The sequence below is a fragment of the Pygoscelis adeliae genome, unplaced genomic scaffold (genome assembly GCF_000699105.1).
Source record: "Pygoscelis adeliae isolate BGI_AS28 unplaced genomic scaffold, ASM69910v1 Scaffold108, whole genome shotgun sequence".
NCBI lineage: Eukaryota > Metazoa > Chordata > Aves > Sphenisciformes > Spheniscidae > Pygoscelis > Pygoscelis adeliae.
The window spans coordinates 9,089,649-9,113,317 of NW_008825498.1; the positions used below are offsets into that span (position 1 = coordinate 9,089,649).

General features: G+C 38.8%; 1 protein-coding gene across 1 annotated transcript in view; it reads right to left on the reverse strand.

Moving 5' to 3' along the window:
• Positions 1-23,669, reverse strand: part of GREB1L (growth regulation by estrogen in breast cancer-like) — an 80,794-nt gene that overhangs the window by 28,429 nt on the left and 28,696 nt on the right. The window contains exons 6-16 of the mRNA XM_009331450.1: positions 22,417-22,539; positions 18,839-18,973; positions 16,795-16,932; positions 16,341-16,460; positions 14,457-14,594; positions 12,504-12,689; positions 7,197-7,523; positions 6,196-6,324; positions 5,471-5,605; positions 2,683-2,880; positions 609-789 (exon numbers count right to left, since the gene is read on the reverse strand). Of these exons, the coding sequence (XP_009329725.1) occupies positions 609-789; positions 2,683-2,880; positions 5,471-5,605; positions 6,196-6,324; positions 7,197-7,523; positions 12,504-12,689; positions 14,457-14,594; positions 16,341-16,460; positions 16,795-16,932; positions 18,839-18,973; positions 22,417-22,539 (1,810 nt within the window). The remainder of the gene's footprint in view (positions 1-608; positions 790-2,682; positions 2,881-5,470; positions 5,606-6,195; positions 6,325-7,196; positions 7,524-12,503; positions 12,690-14,456; positions 14,595-16,340; positions 16,461-16,794; positions 16,933-18,838; positions 18,974-22,416; positions 22,540-23,669) is intronic.

A 23,669-nucleotide genomic window follows, 5' to 3' on the forward strand; every position in this document is an offset into this window, starting at 1 on the left:
TCTTTTTCCATAGTAAAGTTGTGATTCAGTGTGAAGAAATGTTTCTGCACCCATGTGTATGTGTTGTTCTGTTTAGACCTAACACTGACCAAACTCAACACAGCTGGTTTTTAAATCCTTTTCTTACAGTAGCTAGGACATTTTTCAGATGATGCAAAGAGTTATTTGTCTGTAAGCCTTCTTATATTAAGAACAACGCTATAATCAAGGATAAAATCATGAATTAAAACATAAGTGGGTTGTGAACACAGGAGAGATTTGGGTTTGAGTAGATAAAAAGGAGGGGAATAGGAAAAAAGACAAGAAGAGCAAAGAAAGTTGCGAAATTCAGCCCTTTTTCCTGGAGTTCAGTACCATAGCACTTACCCCTACAAACAGTCTTGTTAGGGATCCAAAAATCTGAAACTAGTCTCACCTATCTTCAGCTGAATCAGAATTAGTTAACAAATATCATGGGCAAGCAAAAAAAGATGATTTCTGATTTTGAGGCACAAAATACCTTAGGCCTAGGGAAAGCATCGGGTGTCTAAGATGGTAAGTTGTTTGAAAAACCTAACTGCAAGATAGTGGGAGAGGATGGTTTTCCTTCGGCAGATTGAAGCAGCTACCTTGTTAAATCCACGTGGGCATTGTCATGAACCAGCACAAACAGTGTATAGGGATTCTGCTTCACTCGTCTCATGAAAACTTCAAATTTTGTTTGAATCTCATTGTCTAGCCGAACCACGTATTTCTCGGCTTTCTGATATGCCATTCCATTGTCTTCTAGGCCCAAGTCCACGAGGACACCTGTCAGAAAGAAGAATACAACAAAAAATCTTTTCCTTTGAGTGCATCAAAAAATGAAGTGTCAACGGTAGGTTGCCACTTGTCCACCAATATCAGGACTTAGCCAAATCACTGATATGCCCTAGTAAGAAGATTATTATCCGAATGCATTTTCTCTCACAATGGGGACCGAAATGTGCTTCTTGGCTTCTGGATTTCCTCCAAAAAGTGCCTGAAGACCTTTCAAAGACTTCTCACGTTACCAAAAATAAAAAAAAAAAATTAAAAAATCAGACCTCCACAAAAATTTCCAGAGCAGCTCTCAGTTGGCTATGCTCCATGACCCTAGGCCAAACTTGCCCACATTTAGCTATTAATCCTGCTCGAGTCAGAAAAAGTTACCCTGACCTTTCCTTTGCAAAAATCATAAATTTATATAAAAATGACTCTCGCTACATATAATTTTTTTCATGCGCTGCTTCAACGTTAGTGTCAATACAACTACTCTAGCAGTCTTTGTAATGATAGATTGCCATCATATTCATAAAGTAGGCATGATGTAATGTATGTGACTTTGAACACCATTTGAATTAAAGAAGTAGCAATAAGCCACTGTAAAATGTGGGTCAACTATGTATTTGCCAGGGTCTTAATGATTTAAAAAAAGTATTTTAAAAAGTAAAGTAAAAACCATTCATTTAAAAAAATAAAATAAAATAAATGTGAAACCCTGTTAACAGATATCAGAAAACCTCTGGTTTAGTGCGTAGCAGCAAATTAAGTAAACACAATGTCTGAAGAAATAAGGAATGGAACAAAAAAACCCCCATAAAGTTATGTTGAAAGGAAAAGAAACCCGTACTTCAAGTCATCTATTTTATTAATTTCATTTTACTAGTAAAATAGTACAAAACAGAGGAAAAAAGATACGGAGATGGACCACAATATTGAGCAATATCAGGGCATATCTGCACAATCAAAAAGTGTGGGACTGTTTAGTTCACAGTAGAAAATAAGAGGGAAAAAAGCCAACAGCTACCCAAAACCACTAATAGACACATTACACCAGAAGCTCATATTCATGTTTTGCAAATGCAAATGCAAGGTATTATTAGATAAAGCTGAAGGCAGAAAAAAAAAATGTTCAGCTGATTAAAAATAAATCCTAAATACACACTATCCTAAGGGCTTCATTACTTCAGAGATCAAGAGCTAAAAAGAACTAAACATCTATACAGATAGTCCTTAGTTCTATTAGACAGTAATTTTTACCACAGAGAAATTCTTTTGCTTTCCTGTATACATGTCAGTCACTAACAGAGAGGATAACAGGGGTCATTCTCAAGGGGGACATATTCCATAACCTGCCCGCTAAAGCCTTCTTGTTCCTCTTGAAGCATTTGGTACCAGCCACGGTCAGACACAGAACCCCAGACAAGAAAACTCACCATCTGAATCACATGGCAATTATTGTGTGCCAATGTGCATGTATTACTCAGGCATTTATATACCTAATAAGAGAGCTTCCTGCACATACCGCTGTGCTAATACATATGAGAGCATATGCACAAATGTGTACCTAGAACAAACGGCACTAACACCTCTAGGGGATAAAAGATCTGAACAGCCGCATCTGCTCATCCACTCCCTCTCTTGATAGGTGAATGCTTCTCCAGATCATACATTCCTCAGACCTGCATGAATACGGCAATTTCTTTTGACACTTACACGGCACATCTTGGGCCCAATTTATGAGAGGAAGATATTTAGAATTCATCAATGATACCAACTAATGGAGCTAATATTGGACATGCAAAATACATGTTGGAGCAACTTCTCCATTTATACCAGATATGATTTAGTAACATCACATAGTCTGGTTTAACATTCTCTTTTCCCTCCCCTCCCTTTTACCTGATTGTCGAATCCGTTGAAGGGTCTGCTGCACCAGGACTTCTGAACGGGGAACTATAACGATGAAGTCTACTTTGCTGAAGTGGCCCAGATCCAGGCTCTGATTGCCACTGTCTGCTATAGCACAAACCTGGGACAAGAGCTTTCTGGCAACTGTAAGCTGTGGCTGGTAAATTTGGAAGGTATCAACATCCAAATCTAGAGTGTGTTTGTTTGAAAAAGAAAACAAAACACAACAAGAGACATGTTTACTTTCCCACCCCCCCAATAAACGATGACCCTCCAAACAGCCTACCCTCTATTATGAGAAAAAAAATCACTCACCAGAATAAATCCCAACACTCTGGAGAGCTGGGTACAGATCACAAATGTCAACTTTCTTTTTTTGATCAAAACACGATTACATATCAGACCTCAAGTACAGCACTACCCATTTTTTATATGCCCTAAGTGTTTTGCGGATTTTTCACAGTGCAACCCAAGGAAACCTCAATGCCAACATAGTGAAATGCATTCTGTTATATGAACCAACACATACATAATATGCAAGCATATATATATATGTATATAAAATGTGTGTGTGTGTGTGTGTGTGTGTACATACATTATCCATAGCTCTAATCCCCTCCTGAAACTTGCAGTTCCTCAGGAGCATCCCTCCGTCACTCCTGCTGGGAGAACCAGCCATGGGTGCCAAGGTTGCTGTGCTCAGGGCACGATGGGATGAGAGCCAGCACACCTATTAATCTGAGGAAACTAAGCCTGCCTTGATAATCTTGCCAAAAAGACTCTAACAGAACAGCAGGTCAGTTGGGAGTTCATTTGTACATCATCTCTGCTCTGAAGTACTGAGCCCCACTCTAAGTCAAGTTTGAGATAGCTGTATGTCTATATACTGACTGATAGTAATATACGCTGTGAAGGGAAGATGAGCAATACACCTGGGCAATAAATCTCAATTACTGGGGGGTCGTGGTGGTGCCATTTATTTCTTTGGAGGTTTCTTGATTTTTAACAGAATTTTAGTCTCAAATTTATTTGAACGTAATAGATGTCAATATAACGCTAGCTGCAGAGAACTGGGGGACTGGAGCTTCGCTCTCTACAGACATGTACCAGAACATTCATGTTTCCTCGAAGAAAAAGCATGTTCCTATATTTCAGTATTTCCAGTAGGTAAATTCTATGCCTAGCAATCCATGTTTCAGTAGCCCCTGAATATTTTCAACTTGCAGATTACCAAATTAAATCCTATAATGCCATGTCAGTTTTTGTTATGTCAGTTTTTCTACTACAAATTACAGTCTGATTAATGGACTGCTTATCATAAAAATTACCTAGGGCAAATTTCTTAAAAAAAGTGAAGAAAATATCCGAAACTACTGCAAATTTAATACACAAGAACTATTGTTGCTTTTTTAAGTAATAAGCCACTTTATAAAATCTTGCAGTTTACATGAAAATTGGAAGGTGTTTGGCACGAAATCCTGGTACGTTAGTTTTATATAGACACAGGTGTATTTGTGTGCGTGTGTGCGCGTGCTTACCTCCTGCTCAAACCTGCCTCAGTGTTCATTTCAGTAGATGTACTTTGGGAGAAAGGTCCCTCTCACTGCCTAGGAGACTTACCTCTCCTTTTTTTTAATTCAGCCAGATTCCCAGCAGCTTCAATCATTGTACAGCCATATTTTAAAGACAAAACTAGCTCAGAATAATCGTTTGAGAAAACATGAAGGTTTAAAAAAGCACTGCTGTGCATTGTTACACAGTAAGAACAAAAAAAATAACAGAATCAAAAGATCGTTCTCCCTTCAAATTAATCCTGTGAGGAAGCTCAAGACTTGTCCTTCTGGGGGTGCCAGAACAAAGTACCTGGCAGCCTTCCTAATTGGATCTTCTGACCCACGTGGAGACTATAAACCACCTTGCTTTCATTCAGACCTAACGCTGAAGCTGATTAATTTAAGCTAACTAATGTGAGTCAAGAGCATACCTTTCTTTCACAGGGAAAAAGCTTTACCGGAGGTTGAATTTGCTTTGATACTAGACCTAGAAGAGTCTCAGTGTTCACAGCAGCTCAATGTATCTTTTACCAATACTGTCATATGAAAAGGAAAGTATGGTTAAAACTCTGAATGAATTCCAAAATGAGAAAATGATAATTAGCATTTTTAGACAGGCAATCCTAGCTCATCTTTTGCACCTAAGTATCTCATCACATTACACCGAATAAGACACATCTCAGATAAGCAAATTATAGATTACACTTGCCTAGCACTTTCAGTCCAAGGTCTTAAAACACTTTCCCTAAAAGTTTAAGCCTCAGGGCACAAGCGTGTAGTACGTATTATTACCTTTTTACATGTGGGAAGTGAGGAATATCAAAAGTTAAGATACAGAAGGACACCTGGGGAGATCAGAACAAGAACACAGTTCCCCTCTGCCTTAAGCAGAAGGTTACGTTCCTTTTCTAGGTGCAAAAGGGTGAGATGAGTCCACGCTGCCAACATTACAAAGGAACATCATCTGTACTCTGCTTAGTGCAGAACAGAAGATCACATGTTTTAGCTTAGGAATTATAAAACATAGGGCAGAAAACCTTGCTGAAGGTTACTACAGAGATTTTCTGTCTGAGAGACTGCTGTATTGCTACATTCAGCTGGCAGTATTAATATTTGAAAGTTGGCACACTGACTGCAGCTGTGCCCTCAGACTCTTCTGAGGCACACACATTTTGACATTTAACAAACTACTCACTTATTTCACATCTTGCCCGTAAAAAAATTACCTGGTTCTTGCGTAGAAACCATGGCAATTGCCTCCTGAGATGACACACACTCGCTAACATCTCCATTAAAAGGAATAATGACACTTTCCCCTCGCTGCTGTAGCATTTTCTCCAGCAGCTTGTCCAAATCATCACCTAGATAAGAATTAGCAACACCAAATTATCTGGAAGCTGTTTCAGACAAATGATGTAGAACATTACATACACACATGTTCTCGCACAGCTGATGTTGAATCTGCAAAGGGGCAAGGGGCTGGAGATACAGGGAAGAGGGAGGGAGAGTATTTTTCCCTTTTATTTACTGATTTGCCAGTTGAATGAATTCCAAAAAAAGAAACCACGGCTGAGTAATTTCAGCTCTGTACCTTTACAGCTAGCAGTGACATCTGATGATTACAAAGAAACATGCACTACAAAACAACCTCTAAAACCTGTGCTAAAAGCGCAAACAAGAAAAGACTCATGCACTTACGGGTGCTCTGCCGTCACATTCAGCAGTATAAAGTGTTAAAAATGTTTTGCCACAGGATGAGTGACTCGCACTGCACGGGTGAAGGAGACGAGCACCCCTTACACACAGTGAATGGAGAGAAGGAAAGAAGAATGCCTCTCGGTGGAGAGGGGAGAGCTGTATTCAAGTGTGCTTTAACTGCTGAACAGGAGACACACCAACCCTAAAGAAAAGACTGTCTTGGCTAGAACTTCTGTTTCTTAGGATCACTTACCTAAAGATGTATTTTTGAAATGCGATGCCAGGAAACTAACTTTCCCTGTGATGAGCTCGTAACTGATTTCTTTTAAAAATTCACTGGTGGTAAGCATGCTTTCTGCAAGTGCCCTAGATTGATACTGACCTGGAGAAGAGGGGGAAAAAAGTGAGAGCAAACTTTAATACAGTGTACTATCAACACAACCTTTTCATCCTAGAAGTGTGTGGCACACTGATCTTCAGTCATGGATCTCCACTGCCTTTACCCAGTTGACTGGGAGAGCAGTCTCAAGTCTATTTCGCTAGTGATGGGAGAATTAGTTATACCGGTTTAGCACATCCTTTGCAAGCTGTTGTGCATAGTTTTGCACACTTGGGCGACAAATGATATGCAAAATAAGTATTTGTACCTTAGATGGAATGGAGGATTCTGGGTAAATATGAAAAAGTAATTATCCCTAGTGTGAAAAAAAGTAAAAAGTATGACATTACTGATTTATCTGCCTACAAAGGAAAGATGACTAGTCAAAATTCACTTCCACCCACAGACACTCATGCACACACAAACATCACAGCCAGTCACCAATGCGGAATTTGAAAATCAACATGGTAAAAAGGATAAAAAGCATGTTCTGTTTTACAGTGGTCTGCAGAAGACTGTGGTCAATCCAGTATTGCCATGCGAAATAGCACAGCTGTTACACAAAAAAGAGAAAGACAAACTGACTATTTTGTCACTGGGTCGCTTCAAGATATTTTGTAAGGTAGCCACACAAACAATAAAGCCTCAGGCCTCTCAAGGAGTAGCAATGACTAGCATACAGCTGTTTTTCTAGATCCTCATGGACATCAGTACTCCAAGTCTTGATGGAGGAATAGTAAACTATGACATTGCAGTGTAACAATACAAAGGAGAATAAAAAGAACAAAAGGGATTTAAAAGCTGGAACAACGACTCAAGAAAATTAATTCAGCAAAATTGCATTGGTATTCGAAGCGTACTGCAAATATACTCACCTAGAACTACTACGCAGAATTCATTTCCTCTTATCTTTGATGCACAAATGGCAACTACATAATCTGGTAGCTTTTGCTGATGTTTCATTTCATTGAGAGACCTCAAGGTCTCCGAGATGCCCTCTGCCAGCGAATTCTGGGTAACAACCACATGCACGAGGTCCCGGGACACACTAGCAATTAACCTAGCAAGCCAAGGGAGTTGACCTGGTGACACAGAGATACACTGTGCGCTTATTTGCAAGGATCGCTCTCTCAGAGTGAACTCCTGCATAGCTTTCAACATGATCTGCTCAAATTCTTCCCTCAGGGGTATCTGGTCAGGACCTACATTGAAAACAAACAAACAGAAGAACAGTATCTCGTACCAAAATGTTATTGAACCAGGAATAATCACGCGTCTGTCTTGATCTGACAAGCTCCTTCACCATATTTTTTACATTTACAAAACCCATTCGCTACTCAGCGGATATCTACCCACGTGGCTTATTCATGTTTTTTCATATTAGAAGGCTCTCTCTTCCACCATCTCCCTTTTTTTTTTTTAAACAATGAGGTATTCCATCTCACTCTTAGCTTTTCTACCTTCAGAAACGGGTGGGACAAACAAGGGAGTGGGAAAATATGTGCCTTTTGCCTGGAACAGAAGGATTATTCATGTAGCCTCCATATGTTTTCACAGCAGAAAACCCTAATGCTTATCTTCGTGGTCTAATCGCAGCCATGCAGTATGACAAAGCCTGTCAAGTGGTCTTTGTTTTGCTTTTTCTCATCATGCATACTAGTAAACTAAGCACGGATGTAAATGAACATGTTTAACCTCTTCTCTTACTTTAGTTAAGTTAGATTAATTTAGCAAAGCTTCTAAAGTAAAGAGGTATATGCAACTTTAGACCTACATTCCCCAGACTTTGTAAACTGTATTGCGAACTTGAATTGGAAAATAGAAATATAAGCTATCCTATCTTAGCATCAGTCCCCCAGCTCAGCTTCAATTAACAATCTGCTCAGTAAGATTTGTCTCATTGTCAAAGATAGTCAGGAACACATAAAAATATTCATGAACGCAGAGTAAAAAGTAACCATAGCTTAAATTTCCAAGATCTCATGTCAGTGCCAAAGGAGACAGCTTCACGCTTCAGCAGCTTGCTTTTCTATGACAAGAAGTGGGGGCTTAAATATCGGAGATATGTGAAATGCTGGTTTTGGTTTTATGTTTTCTCTCAGGGCCAAAGACAACAAGCAAAAAGGGCAGTGAAAAAAAGGAAACAGAAAGGTTGTGTGAGAAGCAGGGCAGGGAGCGGGTAAATAACCTATAGTACAGAATCTGTAAAAACTGCCGCCTGTTGTCATTTTGCCTTTTTGAGAAGTAACATATGGAGAGTGTCACCGTCCAATTACCATACGGTGATAGGACAACTATAGACTTGTAAATGCAAGGCTGTTTTCATTTTTGATGCAAACCAGAAAGTTCTGATGAGTCTAATTTAACACAGAATGGGCATAATTCTCTCTTTATAGTTCTCTTTTTTGGAAATATATTTTCTTTTCCCTTCTAAGAAAGCATCACGCATTCTAGGTCTTTGAAGGTCTCTAAACAGAAAAATAGACATTTATTGACAGAGTAGTAAATCTTCTTCTACAGAAATTAAGTCTATCTACAATATATCAACCACAACAAAAAAGATGTTATACACTACAAGAAATAAAAGCAAGCTTTTGCTGATTGAGGAAGGTTACTTAAGAGAGAGGCTATAGACACAGGGGTCATCATGAATCCAAGAAAATGAAAATAATTGTACAAATGGAAAAACTTCTGTATGAGAACACACAGAATTTCATTAGATGATTTACAAGAGAAAAACTTTAAAAGATAGTTATCAGAAAGCCACTGATAAGGAAGCATTTTTAAATTAGTGAAGTGTTTAATACCACACTTGGCTCATGGCAGTCTTTCTCCACAACTATCCAGAAAAATAATGGAACTAACATCAGATGAGATGGAAGACAAAATGATAGATACTGATTTTGATTGTGAACAGTTTCATAAATGCATATACAGGAATCTCTCAAGGTTAAAAGGGAATATTTGGAAGCTTCTCTACAGAAATGAGTACGCAAAGGATTATCCTGACTTCAGAAAACAAAACTGCAAAACAAATAACACCATAAAATATTAATATCTGAAAGACCTTATTAACATAGTTATGCTTCCAAAAGCACCTACTGTTTAAGACAACATATTCAAATGCCATCCATTTCTCAGTAGACACACTTCACGGTGCATCCCAGAGAGAACTACTCCTCAACCATCTAAGACCAGGCGACTTGCTAGAATAACCTCTTGCTTTGAGGGTCTGAATATCCCTTCCGCTGAAGACAGAGGCTTGTTCCTGCCTTGAGTCTGGATGTGCATTCAGATATTGAAGCTACAAAACACCTCTGGGTGTCACAGCATACACATAGACCAAGCAATTCAGACGTACCACAACAAGAGAGAAGGGAGAATGATTTTATAATTCTAAACAGGTAGTTAACAGAAGGTCCAGAAATCTCCTCCAGCTGAAAAACCAAAACGCGGACCTTAGCACTGGGCAGGATGAGATTGTGTTTGTAGAAACGGTAGTGCAACAGTAAAAAGCAGACGATTACAAATGATAGAATGTAACCCATACTGCAAATACGGGCATTTCGAGGTAAAAAAACAAAGCTTGAGTATACTTCACTAGGAATGCTGCCAAAGATAACAAATGTGAAATCTGAATAAGTACAGGAGACAGACTGTAAAAAAACACTGAAATCAAACACACCTCTTGATCTTTTTTTACTTGTTCCTTTATCACAGTCAGTGGAATTTATTTATAGCGATACTATGGCTCACAATCACAGCTTTAACTGTGTATAGTCTTCAGAGTAGGTTTAAAATGAAAGCGTCAGAAATGCACTTATTTTGTTTGCTTTGATTTGTAATACCATTGTGAGATTGCTCAGCTGATTTCTGAAAACACAACAGCATTATCCTACAATTAATAATGTTGTCATAATCTTACAGGAAAACTGAAAGGAATTCTCAGATATATCTTTTTTCAAAAAAGGAGCACTTTCATAAATAACGTTCTTATGATCTGCGATCACAGTCATCTGCAAACTTATTTTGTACAAGTAGTGAGATCTGAAAAAATCAGGCAAGACTCCGTATCTATTTCATTCTTCTGTCTGCTTTTTTATCTTTGCCTTTATCTTACTCTTTCGCAACATACTCTGGAAAAAAGAATAACTTTTTAGTCCTACTTTCTCAAGAAAAAAAGAGGTTCACATGAATAAACTGTTAATTTATGTGTGTATTTGCCTCTTCTCCTCGTCAAAAGCTTTTGAAGCTGGCTGCCCTCCAATCATCTTTAATCTGCCTTGATTTTACAAAATGGGATAAAGCCTACAGTTCAGCGCAACTGTCACAATTCCAACAGTTTTAAGTTTGTAGCAATATTCCAACCAGCAACATGTTTTGATCCCCATGCTCTGCAGAATGTTTTTACTTTTCTCCTCATTAGGCTCTTTAATCTTACAATGCTGGCGCCCATCTCCACATAAGGCCAAATGGAAAACTATTCGGCTTTGCACAGCTAAGAACAAAAGCCAAACTAAACACCTGCTAATAAGGGAACTGCTTTATGCTGAAGGCACAGTGCTCGCTAGACTCAGCTCCAGAAGCTTTGCATGAAGTCTCCTCTAGTTGCTGCATCCATCTAAGGTTGGATTTGCTCATGGAGTGTGGTTCACTGATTCGGTAAGTTTCAATAAATAGTTTACTTTTAATTGGAAATGCTGTATCAGCTGGCTATATGTTCCTCTGAAGGAAATTCGCAAGCTGCCTCTATCAATCCAGAACTGTGTGAAGCAGCTGGTTTTAACATGCAGACTCTACAAACTTTCCAATGAAGATGAAAACCTCAAATAACACATTTATGACACCGAGAGAAGGGCAACAGAAAAACATTCAGCCTGTAAAAAATAAAGAAACCCTCTGTCAGTTCTAACATGGCATCCAATAGGCTACTGGGGCAGAGAATGATAAATAAAGCAAACAGGTCACTTAGAGAGTATTACAACACAGAAGATGGCCTCCTTCCTGTCTGTAACAGTACCGCATCAAGGGAGAAGAGCAAAGCGTAAGAACCCATGGGTGAAACCTGCACAGAGCACATTTGCTCCCCAAATTATAGGGTTATCACCAGTTGTGCTTCTTTTGAAATGTTTGCACATTTCATACCATTATGTATTACAGATGCCCTAGTGGAAACCCAGTATAGGAAAAGCAGTGTGCTCTTCACAAAAGTCATTTCACATTCCTCTATGATAAGCAGCATCTAGACTGAGACTGCTGTGAGAAGTTTCCCAACGCTACCCTGCATTATTCTTTAGCTTTTAAAACCTTACTGTTAACACTGCTGCTTTTTACTCTAAGGTAGGGAAAAATGTCTGGACCTGCAATAAAGAGAAAGAAAATGTGGTTTGCTGGTTTGCTCTCAAACTTGCAAAGAGTTCATTTCAAAAACATTTACAAGAATGAGATATTCACTGAATCACTTGCCTTAGTCTGACTAACAAATGTGCTCTTCACAAAAGTCATTTCACATTCCTCTATGATAAGCAGCATCTAGACTGAGACTGCTGTGAGAAGTTTCCCAACACTACCCTGCATTATTCTTTAGCTTCTAAAACCTTACTGTTAACACTGCTGCTTTTTACTCTAAGGTAGGGAAAAATGTCTGGACCTGCAATAAGAGAAAGAAAATGTGGTTTGCTGGTTTGCTCTCAAACTTGCAAAGAGTCCATTTCAAAAACATTTACAAGAATGAGATATTCACTGAATCACTTGCCTTAGTCTGACTAACAAATGTGGTTTTCATGTAAACGGTGCTGTCACCAAAACAATGATGACCATCACACATCTGCCAGCATTTGTCACAAAACTGAATAAAACAGACTGAGTGTCCTTAGAAAGAGCTGTGATAACTGATGGTTTGATACCCTAAGCAAATGAGTTATCTGCATTGCAAATCCATTTTCACAAAGGTGACCTGGTCAATCCCCATATGGAGAGCAGCAGCAGTATCAGCCTTTAAATTCACTTCACTTCTTCAGTCTGATGAACAAAGTAGCGAAGTCACACACACTAGATGGAGCCACTTACCTCTTCCAGGCACAAAAATAGCCAGAAAATTGGCTCTGAAACAGACATAAAGAGGGTGGGGAGAAAAAAGGACAGTCTCAAATAAACACAAGTGCTTATGACAAATTGCTTACCTAGTTGGACAAGATACTGAATAGTTAAAAGTATCATGTTCTCCACACTTAGCAGCTGACTGCTGGTCAAACCCAAGAGATCCAAATCCTTGTTTTCCAGCTGTGGAATCTTGTAGCAATTCACCAGCAAGGGACTTACAACAATATCACCGACATTTCCATAGAAATAAGGTAAAGTGCCATAACCTTTGATAAAAGAAACAAAAAAAACCCCAGAAATTCACAAAATACACCACTACATGAAATGTTGCACAATGTATACATTTCCAAACTTCTCCTTAATGTTATCTTGCAAAGTATACTGCATCAGTGACTGTTCTTGGTGTTATAATTGCTTACAAAATAAATGAGATAGGCCAGTGATCCTTTGCTGTATTTTACAACAACTGATTACATACATTTGCAAAAACTAATAATAACTGCATACCGGCAGGATAATAATTATTGTTATCCAAATACAAATGAGAATATTATCTGGTTAGGTCTTACCCTGACCTTTAAATACAGATTCTCCATAATATAGTGTACAAAAAAGAAAAATCAATGGAAGCAAAAGTACATTGATCTTAACATTATAAAAGCAGCGTAAGTCACATTAGCATTGATTCAGCCACTGTGGTATTGCTGTGATTGATTTCACTTTTTTGCCACATTTCCATTCTGTTTTCATAAACAGGGTAAATAAACATCAACAACTAAACATGCTGTTCTGTAAGGTAAAGCACATGAGCACAGGCTAACTCCTCTTCTCCTTGAGAAACTTTTCATTTCAAAAAAATTTCCACACAGATTTTGCCAAACCCTTCTATTTGGGTACATCTGGTTCTGTACTATTAATAGGACGCTGTTTCTCAGGACCACTAACATTTAGCCTAACTGAGGACTTAACTGGCAACTCTCCAAGAGCCTAAGGGCCGCATTCAATTTGCACTTAAGCTGATGACTGTAGGCACCCTCATCTTTAATAAGGAAGTGTTTCTCTGAAAACCGTTAGAGCACCACGTTAGAGCTTTAGAATAGGCTTCTAGAAAACAGCACTAAGCAAAACAAACCAGAAGAAGTGTAACCCTATCCTTGATGGTTTTACTAGTACACGGCCTTGTTAATTCTCTGGGAATTGTGTGTATTAGGATTATCTGTGCAAGTGAGGACTTGGAGAACTTCTCCATTTCTTCAGGAATGATAAACTATTCCATGGATTGTATTCACAGGCATGTTCTGTTAACACTGAAGCTACTTTATAAAACCATCTGTATCATGCTGGACTGAAAAGAGATTTAAAGAGCCAAAAAAATTTTGGCAGTACTAGCCGACCCATCTTTGCTATATAGCATGCCCAAGTAGCTCAGCTTGAAAGGGATATTCGCATTATGAGTCATGCTTTTAAAGTAAAAGCAATGTCTTTCTAAGGGTTAACAACGTACTTTATACAGCTAATGGATTTTAAAAGCCTGATCTGTTATCTCAGTTGCTTACAAGAAGTATGGACTACAAAAGACAAAAGGTTATTGTGATTCACTTCTGGTTAGTCAGTTCAAATAAATTTTCTGGTTCTCATGCAGAATCCCCTGGGCATCAAGATCTGGAGTATAAATGCTGCAGGAAATATTTGCTTGTTTTGTAAGTTGTTTACACTGGAAAGCTATTTTCATTGCATGGAAATACTTCTATTCTTGGATTTTACAAAAATCTTATTTGTACAAAACTTCAATTTGGCCAGAGGTTTTGTATAAATTTGACCTAGTTGTGACTCATTTGCAAATCAGGCTCTCCAGAAATCGCTTAACTTCCAATTTTAAGTGCTGAGCAACTAAAGCAAACTATCCATGACAAACTGACTTCGTGTTGTATTGAATGCCAGAACCAACAAAAAGAAATCAAAAACCCCTTTACTCCTTGGGGAGCATGCATTTATTCAAAATGCAGCATTTGACTCCCCAGTGTAAGACTTACCTATCAGAATCACTGGTCTGACTCCCGAGTTATTCAGCAGGTTTTCAGGAACTATTACAGTCTCCCCTGCTGGGATGGGTTGAGGCTGTAAAATTCCAGTTAACATGGATTGAGGAACTGGGACTGACAAAAGAGGCTCTATAAAATAAAGAAAAGAGAAGCTTCCATTACTAAAAGGCTCATACTGTGATTTGGCCGTATGAACAAATAAAAAAAATTACTGCAGATCACTAACTGTAATAAAATTCAAAAGGTCTCTGCATTTCCTGCTATAGTTTTAAGTAATTTAAATTAAGAGCCTATATCCTCCTGTAGCCCCACCCCTAAAATAAAACTTTTTCTGACCACTGTATTGTTGGTGGGAGTGAGAGAGGAAAACACAGGTTTGAATATGCATCTTCAAACAAAGCCAAGTACTAAGCCAAAAGGCCACCTCTAAGATGGAGGCTACCTCTCAATACTGCCTCTCAGTACAAGGGAAGAGACTGCTCTGACTTCTGACATAGAATATATGTAGATAACAAAAACAAATACAGGCCAAAATCTCAAAGTTCTCCTTAGTCAGTTGCTACAAGGATAAAAATTAGGCTTCACTCATGAAAGAGCAAAAGCAGCTTTCACAAGTAAAAAGAAACGAAGTGCAAGAATTTTGTAATCTGTAATGAGGTTTCAGCGTGAGGTCTGTTTCAGAAGTTTCTCAGGCTTCATTTGGTGGTTTGTAACAGATTTTTCAAACAATGCCATCAACAGAAAAGCATCATAGGCAGCACGAATGAATGCATGCATGCATATGTTTTAGCAGTGGAATTGTTTATCCAATAGAAAAAAACACTACGAAAGACTCATGGAAAATGGAGTACACAGCAGAGGTAGTGGATTTGTGGAGACAAACTCAACAAAAGGGAGGAGATTGCCTTATATCACATATCTTCAGCAGGTCTCTGAAGCTAGAAATCTACAAAAGCTGCGACTGATTTGAGCTGCTCAAGTAGGCAGGCCTGCACTACCATATAACCCTTCCCATGATGAGTGTCTCTGAAAATAATTCCAAAATATCTCAAAATCAAGCCCTCCAAAGCAGAGTGAAAAATATATTGTGCATGTTGACAATTTTTTTTTCTTCCTTGTATATTTATTCTCCCACTCTATAGAGACAGGAATAAGTAATTGTTTATTCCCCTTTACAAAGTATTCTGAATCCCACAACCGAAAAGTGCTTAAATAGTGAACAGTTTTGTTGATAGCTATGTTTAAAGAGGTACCTACATGGATATTGATGAGTATTCATACATACTCGTATTTAATCCTGTTTCATATCATGATGTTACATATCCCTCTTATAGCTTTTCCATGCACAACAGACAGTTGGTCTCACAAACTTCATGCTCGTAACTGAAGATGACCTAGTGGACATCAGCGTCCTTTGTCAGGCCAAAATTATATAAAGCCCTTTTTCCTGTTCAGGAACTGAGTGTACTGTTTCTGTAGCATGCCACACCAGACTGAGACACAACATTCAAGGTGAAGGTTAATGGAAATCCTTCAAATATGTTCATATATCCACACACCTGCACAATTTTAGAACTGAGTTACATTTGGGGGACTTAGATAGCTTTGGATCCTTATTAATATTACTCTCCTCTTCCCTTCCTCTCTCTCCTCCAATAATTTAACTTTCCCATTGTCCCATCTTAGATTATGGCGACAAGAACCAGGCAATCGTGTGTTTTTCTGGGGCATCTGAGAAACTCTCCATGGTGTCCTTAACTACTTCAACAAGCTTAGTCATGTTTTCTGTGCAACGCTTAAGAGAAGCAGCACAGGGCTATTGGTGTGGCTGAGTACAGCTTTTTACAAATGAAATCTGTATGATTCAAGTTTTACCTGTTCTTGCCGAAGGCCGAATTGTAGGAACAGGTACCGCTAAGCCAGGAGGAGGGACTGGGGACCCAGGAGACCATCCCCGGTGACGTTTCTTTGGTGGTCCAGAACTGGACATTGATGCTGAGAAGGAAAGCAAAAACTAACTCTGATCCCCATCCTCCCAAATGACCAGATTCCAGCCCACATTTCCATTTCACATTGGTGTTGAGCTGGTATCACACCACAGAGCATCAGAGGTTTACACCTAGATTTACACAAAGCCAGACTATGATGTGAAAAATGTTACCTGTGTTAAAAAGTACAGCATTATCATTAATGGTCATGCCAAAAACCAAATGGATCTGTAAAGACTGAATTGCAGAAACAGCAATAATGGGAAGAAGAACAAAATCATGAATTACAGGCTCAACAGCCAGAGCAGCTTAAAATAAAAGAACAGAGAGGTTTTCTTTACCTTGGTCTCCAGCTGCACAGCCAGGGCTTGGAGATGTCGAGTGAGGCATTGGCCGAGAGACTGTAGAACTCAATACATTATTTCTTCCTCCATTAGCGTTTCCATTAGCAACATCAGTGGCACGCAGTGAAAGAGGAGCTGAGTATAATAAAATACAGAGTGTATGGCTTGAGACAATCTTGAAAACAAACAAACAAAATAATACGGCGGCATGCAGACACAAAGAACAGGGGAAGATGCGTGACTGAAAGACACATACTCCAGGGAAGCACGAAGTGTACTTGGCAGAGAATAATCTGGGGCACAGGCTGCAAAATCCTAACATTGAAACGGGGCCTCCAGATTTCAGGGTGGGGAGGATGGGTGGAAGAAAAAAATCCAAAACAAACCCCACTAAAATAAAATAGAAAATTACACACACAAAAAAAATATTGGGAAGTTTGCAACACATTTCTTTAGACACTGAAAATCTAAAAACATGCACATAATGAATTCAGTTTGTAAAGATTTCTAAGCCTCTCTGGTGCACCTATATATTTTTCTGCCAGTTGTCCATGTGCCATACACAGTAATTCACTACAGGGCTCTAATCTAAAGCTTTAGCAAGGGAGACTGGGCAGAGAAGACAGGACAGTTTGCTGTAAAGTATACATACTCTGAGGATTACTGAGGCAAACTATGCTTAATTTTGCTACCTCTGCCTAAGACAATTCTCCAGTCCCAGCAGGTCTGACACCCTGCCAGGACCCACTATATCCAGATCACGAAATGAAACTACAACAGAGGATCACAAGAAGTTATCCTCATGCTTCTTATTCTTTTTCAGACCCTGATTTTTGCAGAAGAAAAAGAAAAATAGCATAAACTGCATAGAGCAGACATGGAGCCCAGTGGGGACTACAGCTCCTTGCCATATCTGCCAGCTCCACAAGGATTTTGCTCTCAGGAACGTATTCCAGGAGCAACAGCAGGAGATGGTGCAGCAGCTTGCTGATGTCAGCTGCAACAGAAGGAGTTTGAGATGTGGGTATTTGGCTTGAAACAAGGTAACGTGGGACTCTCCAGCCATAGTCATCCAAATAAATTCAGGCACAAGATTCTCAGGCTGCCAATCAGCAAAATTTGAATAATATCACTTGCCCATTGTAAGCTCCCCATTTGTACTCTGAGTCAACAATTTGGTATGGACAGATACAGCGGACATGGGTCAGTTACAGAAGTGGTTGAAATGGTGGGAAGTAATTTCAGTGCATAATAAATTCTCTTTCTTACACAAGTATGGAAGGGGAAAAGGGTATTTTACACAAAGAACTCTTAATGATTCATTAGATACAACATAATATTATATATAACAATATATATTGTATAAAATAGCAGATATAATACATCATTTATAAAATGTAATGTTCATGTGCATTTATAAACCAAATAAATCTATATTTTTTCTTATTACAGGGAAGCATGCTTGAATAAGTGTGATAATTTTTTTTCATTGCTTAAAGGACTAACCAGCTAAAGCAATAAACAATAGGAATATCACAACAGAGTACCAGTGAGGGATTTAGAGGACGCAGTTGAGGGTTCTAATTTATTAAACACACAAACCAGAAATAAATAATTAAAACAGTACAGATATTAGAACTCCTTTAAATGAGACTAAATTCCACTTAATGTATCTGGAAGAACTATACCTGTTACAAATGCAGAACAACACACAGCTCTCAGTTACTGAGGCAAGAATCAGTCATATCAAAAGGTGACTGTTATGCTCTCTTAGATATCTCAGGAAGTGGAAAGAGGGATATGACATGCACTTTTACCAGAATGTCAAATCTGAAAGCCAAGGTGTGGCTCAGTTTGGGGATAGTAATGGCCATGGAAATTTTCTGTGCAGAGGACTGCAAGAATATGAGAGTTTTGGAGAATGCTAGTGTATTGAATGTTTTCCTTTCCTTTTTCCACCAAAAAGATGACTCCCTTATTTCTTGGCTGTTAAGCGGATAATTCCCTTGTCTCCCAGCTATCCTGGAAAGCAAAGCTGTACCTGCAGCAAATGCCTTTCCTACGAGCTGTACTGACAGAGCCAGAGGTTTCACAACGTTCTTGTTCCGGGACGGGTCTTGAGTTCCACTTAAGTTAACAGCAGAAGACGATTTTGCTGGACTGAATACTGAAGAATCTGAGAAAAGAAGTTGTTTAATTAAGTAATGATTAAAAATTATATGTATGTATGTGCATATGTAATTTGTATTATATACACATGATCAGTCTCATACATTTATCTGGACTCATCTCTGCATATAATGCAAACAATTTTTTTACACGCCTAAAAAGTCATCGTGCATTGGTATCCTTTAGTTGTAACAAACATTTAACTGGGCATTTCTATAGAATCTCATAATCTACTCATTGATCTCTTTCACAATATTTTGTATGAACATACACTCGAAACATATTTTAACTGTAGAAAGGGCTATCTCATTGCTCCTTAAAATACCCCTGTGGGATAGGCAAGTAAACACAGCTATCCCATGTTACAGATGAGAAAGCTAAGGCAAAGAGCTTACATGATTTGCCCCCAGCAAGCATAGGCAATAAGCACTGGAATAAGTTGCCCGAAAAGGTTGTGGAATCTCCGTCACCTGAGATTTTCAAGAACAAGTTATCAAACCTCTGTCAGACACAGCTGAGCTTGATTTAGGGCAGAAAAAAATGTCAAATACATACTCTCCTTGCAGCACTACTGTCTATAAGGCTATGAAAAGTGTATGTCCATTTATAAGTCTGGGTAAGAAATGAAGAGTATCTGAGCCCAAACTCTGCATGAATTAACAAACAGCAACTCCTTAGAGCACTTTACCAAGGCTGAAAAATATTAGCCCTATTTTATAGATGGATAAACTGAATAACAAACAAATTCTAATACCTGCCCAGTATAAAACTGTAAATCAGAACTGATTCCAAACCTCTCAGCATGTAGGCCCCTACTTTAACATCAGGCATTTAATATCTGCAATTTACTTCCAAGAAAAATTTGACATTCTGATGCTGATACACTGACAAATCCAAATTCTTGTAACTGGGGTGAAAGAATATTAACTCAGCGTTTGTCCAGAAAGTAGTTTGCAACAAGTAGGCAAAGTAGGCTAAGTTCACCTACAGATGTCCTAACAAAACAGCCAGGGAAAGAAAACAGAAGGCAAAGACCAACTTGATCTGCCAAATACATTCACACTCAGGCCACACACCATTTGGTGGAGGAGGGTGGGGAGGAGAGTCTGCTTTGCCAGATGGAGTAACTGGGATGGGGAACGAACACAGAAGCCTCTGCTGCTGCTGCTCCACCAGAAAACCTTGTCACCTTCACAGGAAATATGCTGAATGGCTAACAAAATAGACCACCAGGTCAGGGGCTTTGGAGGAAAAAAACACTGGTGTCTCATAAAATATGATGTAGCAAATATGTAGTGTTAAAGCTTTCCTCAAAGTAAGCTGTCCAGAAGCTTTAGGGTTTTTTTTCCTTCTCTCTAGTTCTAATATATTTTCTTGAAATTTTATCTATGAATGCAAGTGTGGCTGGTACATGTTTAAACATCACACTGGTACTTAAGCAGAACTTGTAGTACTACCAGTTATTAAAATTGTTCATCTTTCTATTGTAAAACCCTGTTTCTAGTTGCTTAACACCCTTTTAACACCTGAATTGAAGTTTTCTCTCTTGTGTGTCTGCCTAAAACTCAATTTTTGATTCTGTTCAAGGTTTCAGCCATTTTTGCATTGCCAGTCACCTCTCCTCTGCAACGGAACTGCATCTTCCCACTCTGTTTTGAAAGGGGGACCCAACACCTGACTGCAATGTCATGGCCACACCGTAATGTCAGCTTTAACTATGGTATTTCAAAATTCCCTTGTATTCTAATTTCTACCACAAAACTACCATTTCAGTGCAGTACCCTGTGTGTGCCCATAACTGTCTACCTACAGGTATCTTCTAGAACTTTGAGAAACAGAAAACAGAAATATTTACACAACTTTAGACAGGAAAAAATGGGTATGAGTTGACAATACACTGAAAACAATTTCAGAAAGCAACTTGCTAATATGTACTCCCATTTTAAAACAACGGAGAATTCAACTCAAAGTACAGCTATGCAGAGCCTAGGAGAGAAAAAGTCAGACCTCCATCATAGGCGACACATGTCAGAATTCACGCCACCAAAAAAAGGGGCCCTCCCCCCTTCTCCCGGTCACAGGGGATTCATATGTATGCATGTGGCATTATCTTCACTAGAAGATAACAGTAGAATGAGATGAAAAGGTTTTGACAACTGTGACCTAAGAGTACAAACAGTGACACACAGAAACACCAAGCAGACTGAAAATCGCACTGAGTGATAAGGAGAAAGCAGTACATAAAAGGTGTATCTATTAACTTGGCAGGTACAATAGAAGACAAAGCTGTGTAAATATTGGACCACTTGTTGTTTCAAATAAATAGGTTCTCATGCATCTGCACGGTTCTCATGCCAGGATCTGGAAGCCAATGGATCATGCAATGAAATGTAGATGTTTAAACAACACTCTCATTTCATTTTCACCAAAGCCTAAAGCATACAGCTTCCTAAACAGAGACAGGGGTGACCACCTGGGGAAAGTGTCTCTGACTGACCATACTGATCAGTGATTACAATTTCATAAGAATGCGTATGTTCAGCTTTTATTTGTTATTCCTTTTTAACATACTTTGTAAGTGGAAGAAGTATTTTAACAATCCTGTTTTTTTATCTGCATTTCATACTCCTCCAGAGAAATATATGTTCTGGTACATACATATCAACCAATTACAATAACTAACAGAAAGTTTTCTCCTGATTTTAATTTTTCAAGAAATAGCACAAACAGACACAAAAACATATAACAGCATAGATGAAGCTGCAATAAAGCAATGAGAAAAAAAGCTCAAAGAAAAGCACCTTGGCTACTTGCAATAAATAAATGAAATTAAGAAGCCGCTTCTTTGTCAGCCAATGTCCATTTGATTTTTATAGTTTCTCCTTGTTTAAGTATGTAATTAATAGCTTTCTGGAACAGTTATGAGATGCATGCTAGCTCATATAACACAAGACCACTGTATGTGTATGGGGAAATTGCTTTTCTAAGTACACCCTTGTGTGAAATAAACTTTAAATAAATAAATAAATAAGCAAGCAAATAAATAAAAGCTACCCCCTTAGCCCTAAAAGAAGATTATTTTCCTTTTCAAGACAAATAACCTAGTCTATATACTAAGTAAACACCTCCCTATAAATGTGTAATTCAAGTTTTTTTTGAGTTCCACAAAAAATTAAATGAAACAAACACAGGGAGACACAGAACCAAATAAATGAATCAAAAGATCTCTTAATACTTTTTAATGGACTATTCTTATGAGGACTAAGCTAACCTTCAGGCTCACCTGGGTCTTAATCTTTCACAAAGCGAATTTTGAAAGGCATCCTCCCCGCTGTAATCTATACACGGCTTGAGGTAAATACCCAGTTGTTTACAGCATCCCTGAACCAGCAATATCTGAGGTAACTTACCACCCCCAATGGTAATCTTTATAGCACTTTCAGCTCCTACCTGTCTGAGTGAACCCTGATTTGTATCCATTAGCTGATCCACCCTCTGGGGTCGTGGACGGTGACACCGAAGAATTTGGTTTAGCAGAGAGGCTAGCAGCAGATGATTGCCTGCTTCTACATTCTGCAAACGAAGCAGCTACAGTACATATTAACAAGGCCTGCCTTCCAGTAGGAAAGTTCAGCAACACAGTGGCGAAAGGTGACAAAATGTTAAAAGCATACATACAGCACGTACAACAAACAGCGGCAAATGGCAGCATTCAACGAAAATACGGCTCTCGCAGTTTAGTCAACTTTGTCTTCTAATTAAGAAAACCTCCCTGGGGGCCACTCAGAGGGCCAGGCAAATACAGACCAGATGCTGCAAAATGGCAAGAGCCCTCAGTTCGCAGCTTCCAAGAGATCTGAAGGTATCGGGCACATCCCAGGAAACACTCAGCGACTTCTGTGGCACAACCTTTATACAAACCATCATACGTTGCCCTTTAAAAAGAGTAATTGTGCTGAAACCCAGATTCTTAGTAAGCCTCCACCAAACTTGCAGGGAGATCTCAGTGCTGTGAGTGTCTGTCTGGATGAAAACTGAGTTGGGGGAAGAGAAAGTCACCTTAAAAATCACACATTAATCCATTTTTAAAATTGAGATCTAATCAGGTTTTGTTTGAAGAGAAGGGGGTGTTTAAAAGCATTTCTCTTCTTCTAATTAGACCTTTAAAGTGAAGGGTTACCAGATGGATGGTAGCAATATGGGGACAGAGCCTATCAAAATAATGCCCATGAGGTCGATTCTTGGTCGATCTTCTAAACTTTAATGGGTGCTCTAAGCACTTGCAACCAGCATATAACCAAAACCAACTCCATTATCTGCCTCTTCCACACATGTGTTACCCCTGACAGCATTTACCAGGACACACACCAACCCCAACTGCATGAACATCCGGGAGGAGTTTCAGAAAAAGGATTCCAAAATTAAAATAATGTTTCCTTTTTCTGTATTTGGAACTTCAAAAAGAGACTACCAAGTTAAATCTTTCTGTAGTTTTTGTGAAAAACGCTGCTGAAAAACACATCCTCTCTAAAGCAGTAGTTAATTATACTTGTAACTGAGAAAAGCAGCTGAAGCCAGGATCCCTTTGAACCACTAACTGATACAGTACTATAATCACTCATACAGCTCGGTGATAACCATCTCTCTCTGGTGTCATGCTGCCATTCACATGAGGATGTGACTCTTCAGATGCGTGTCCTGTG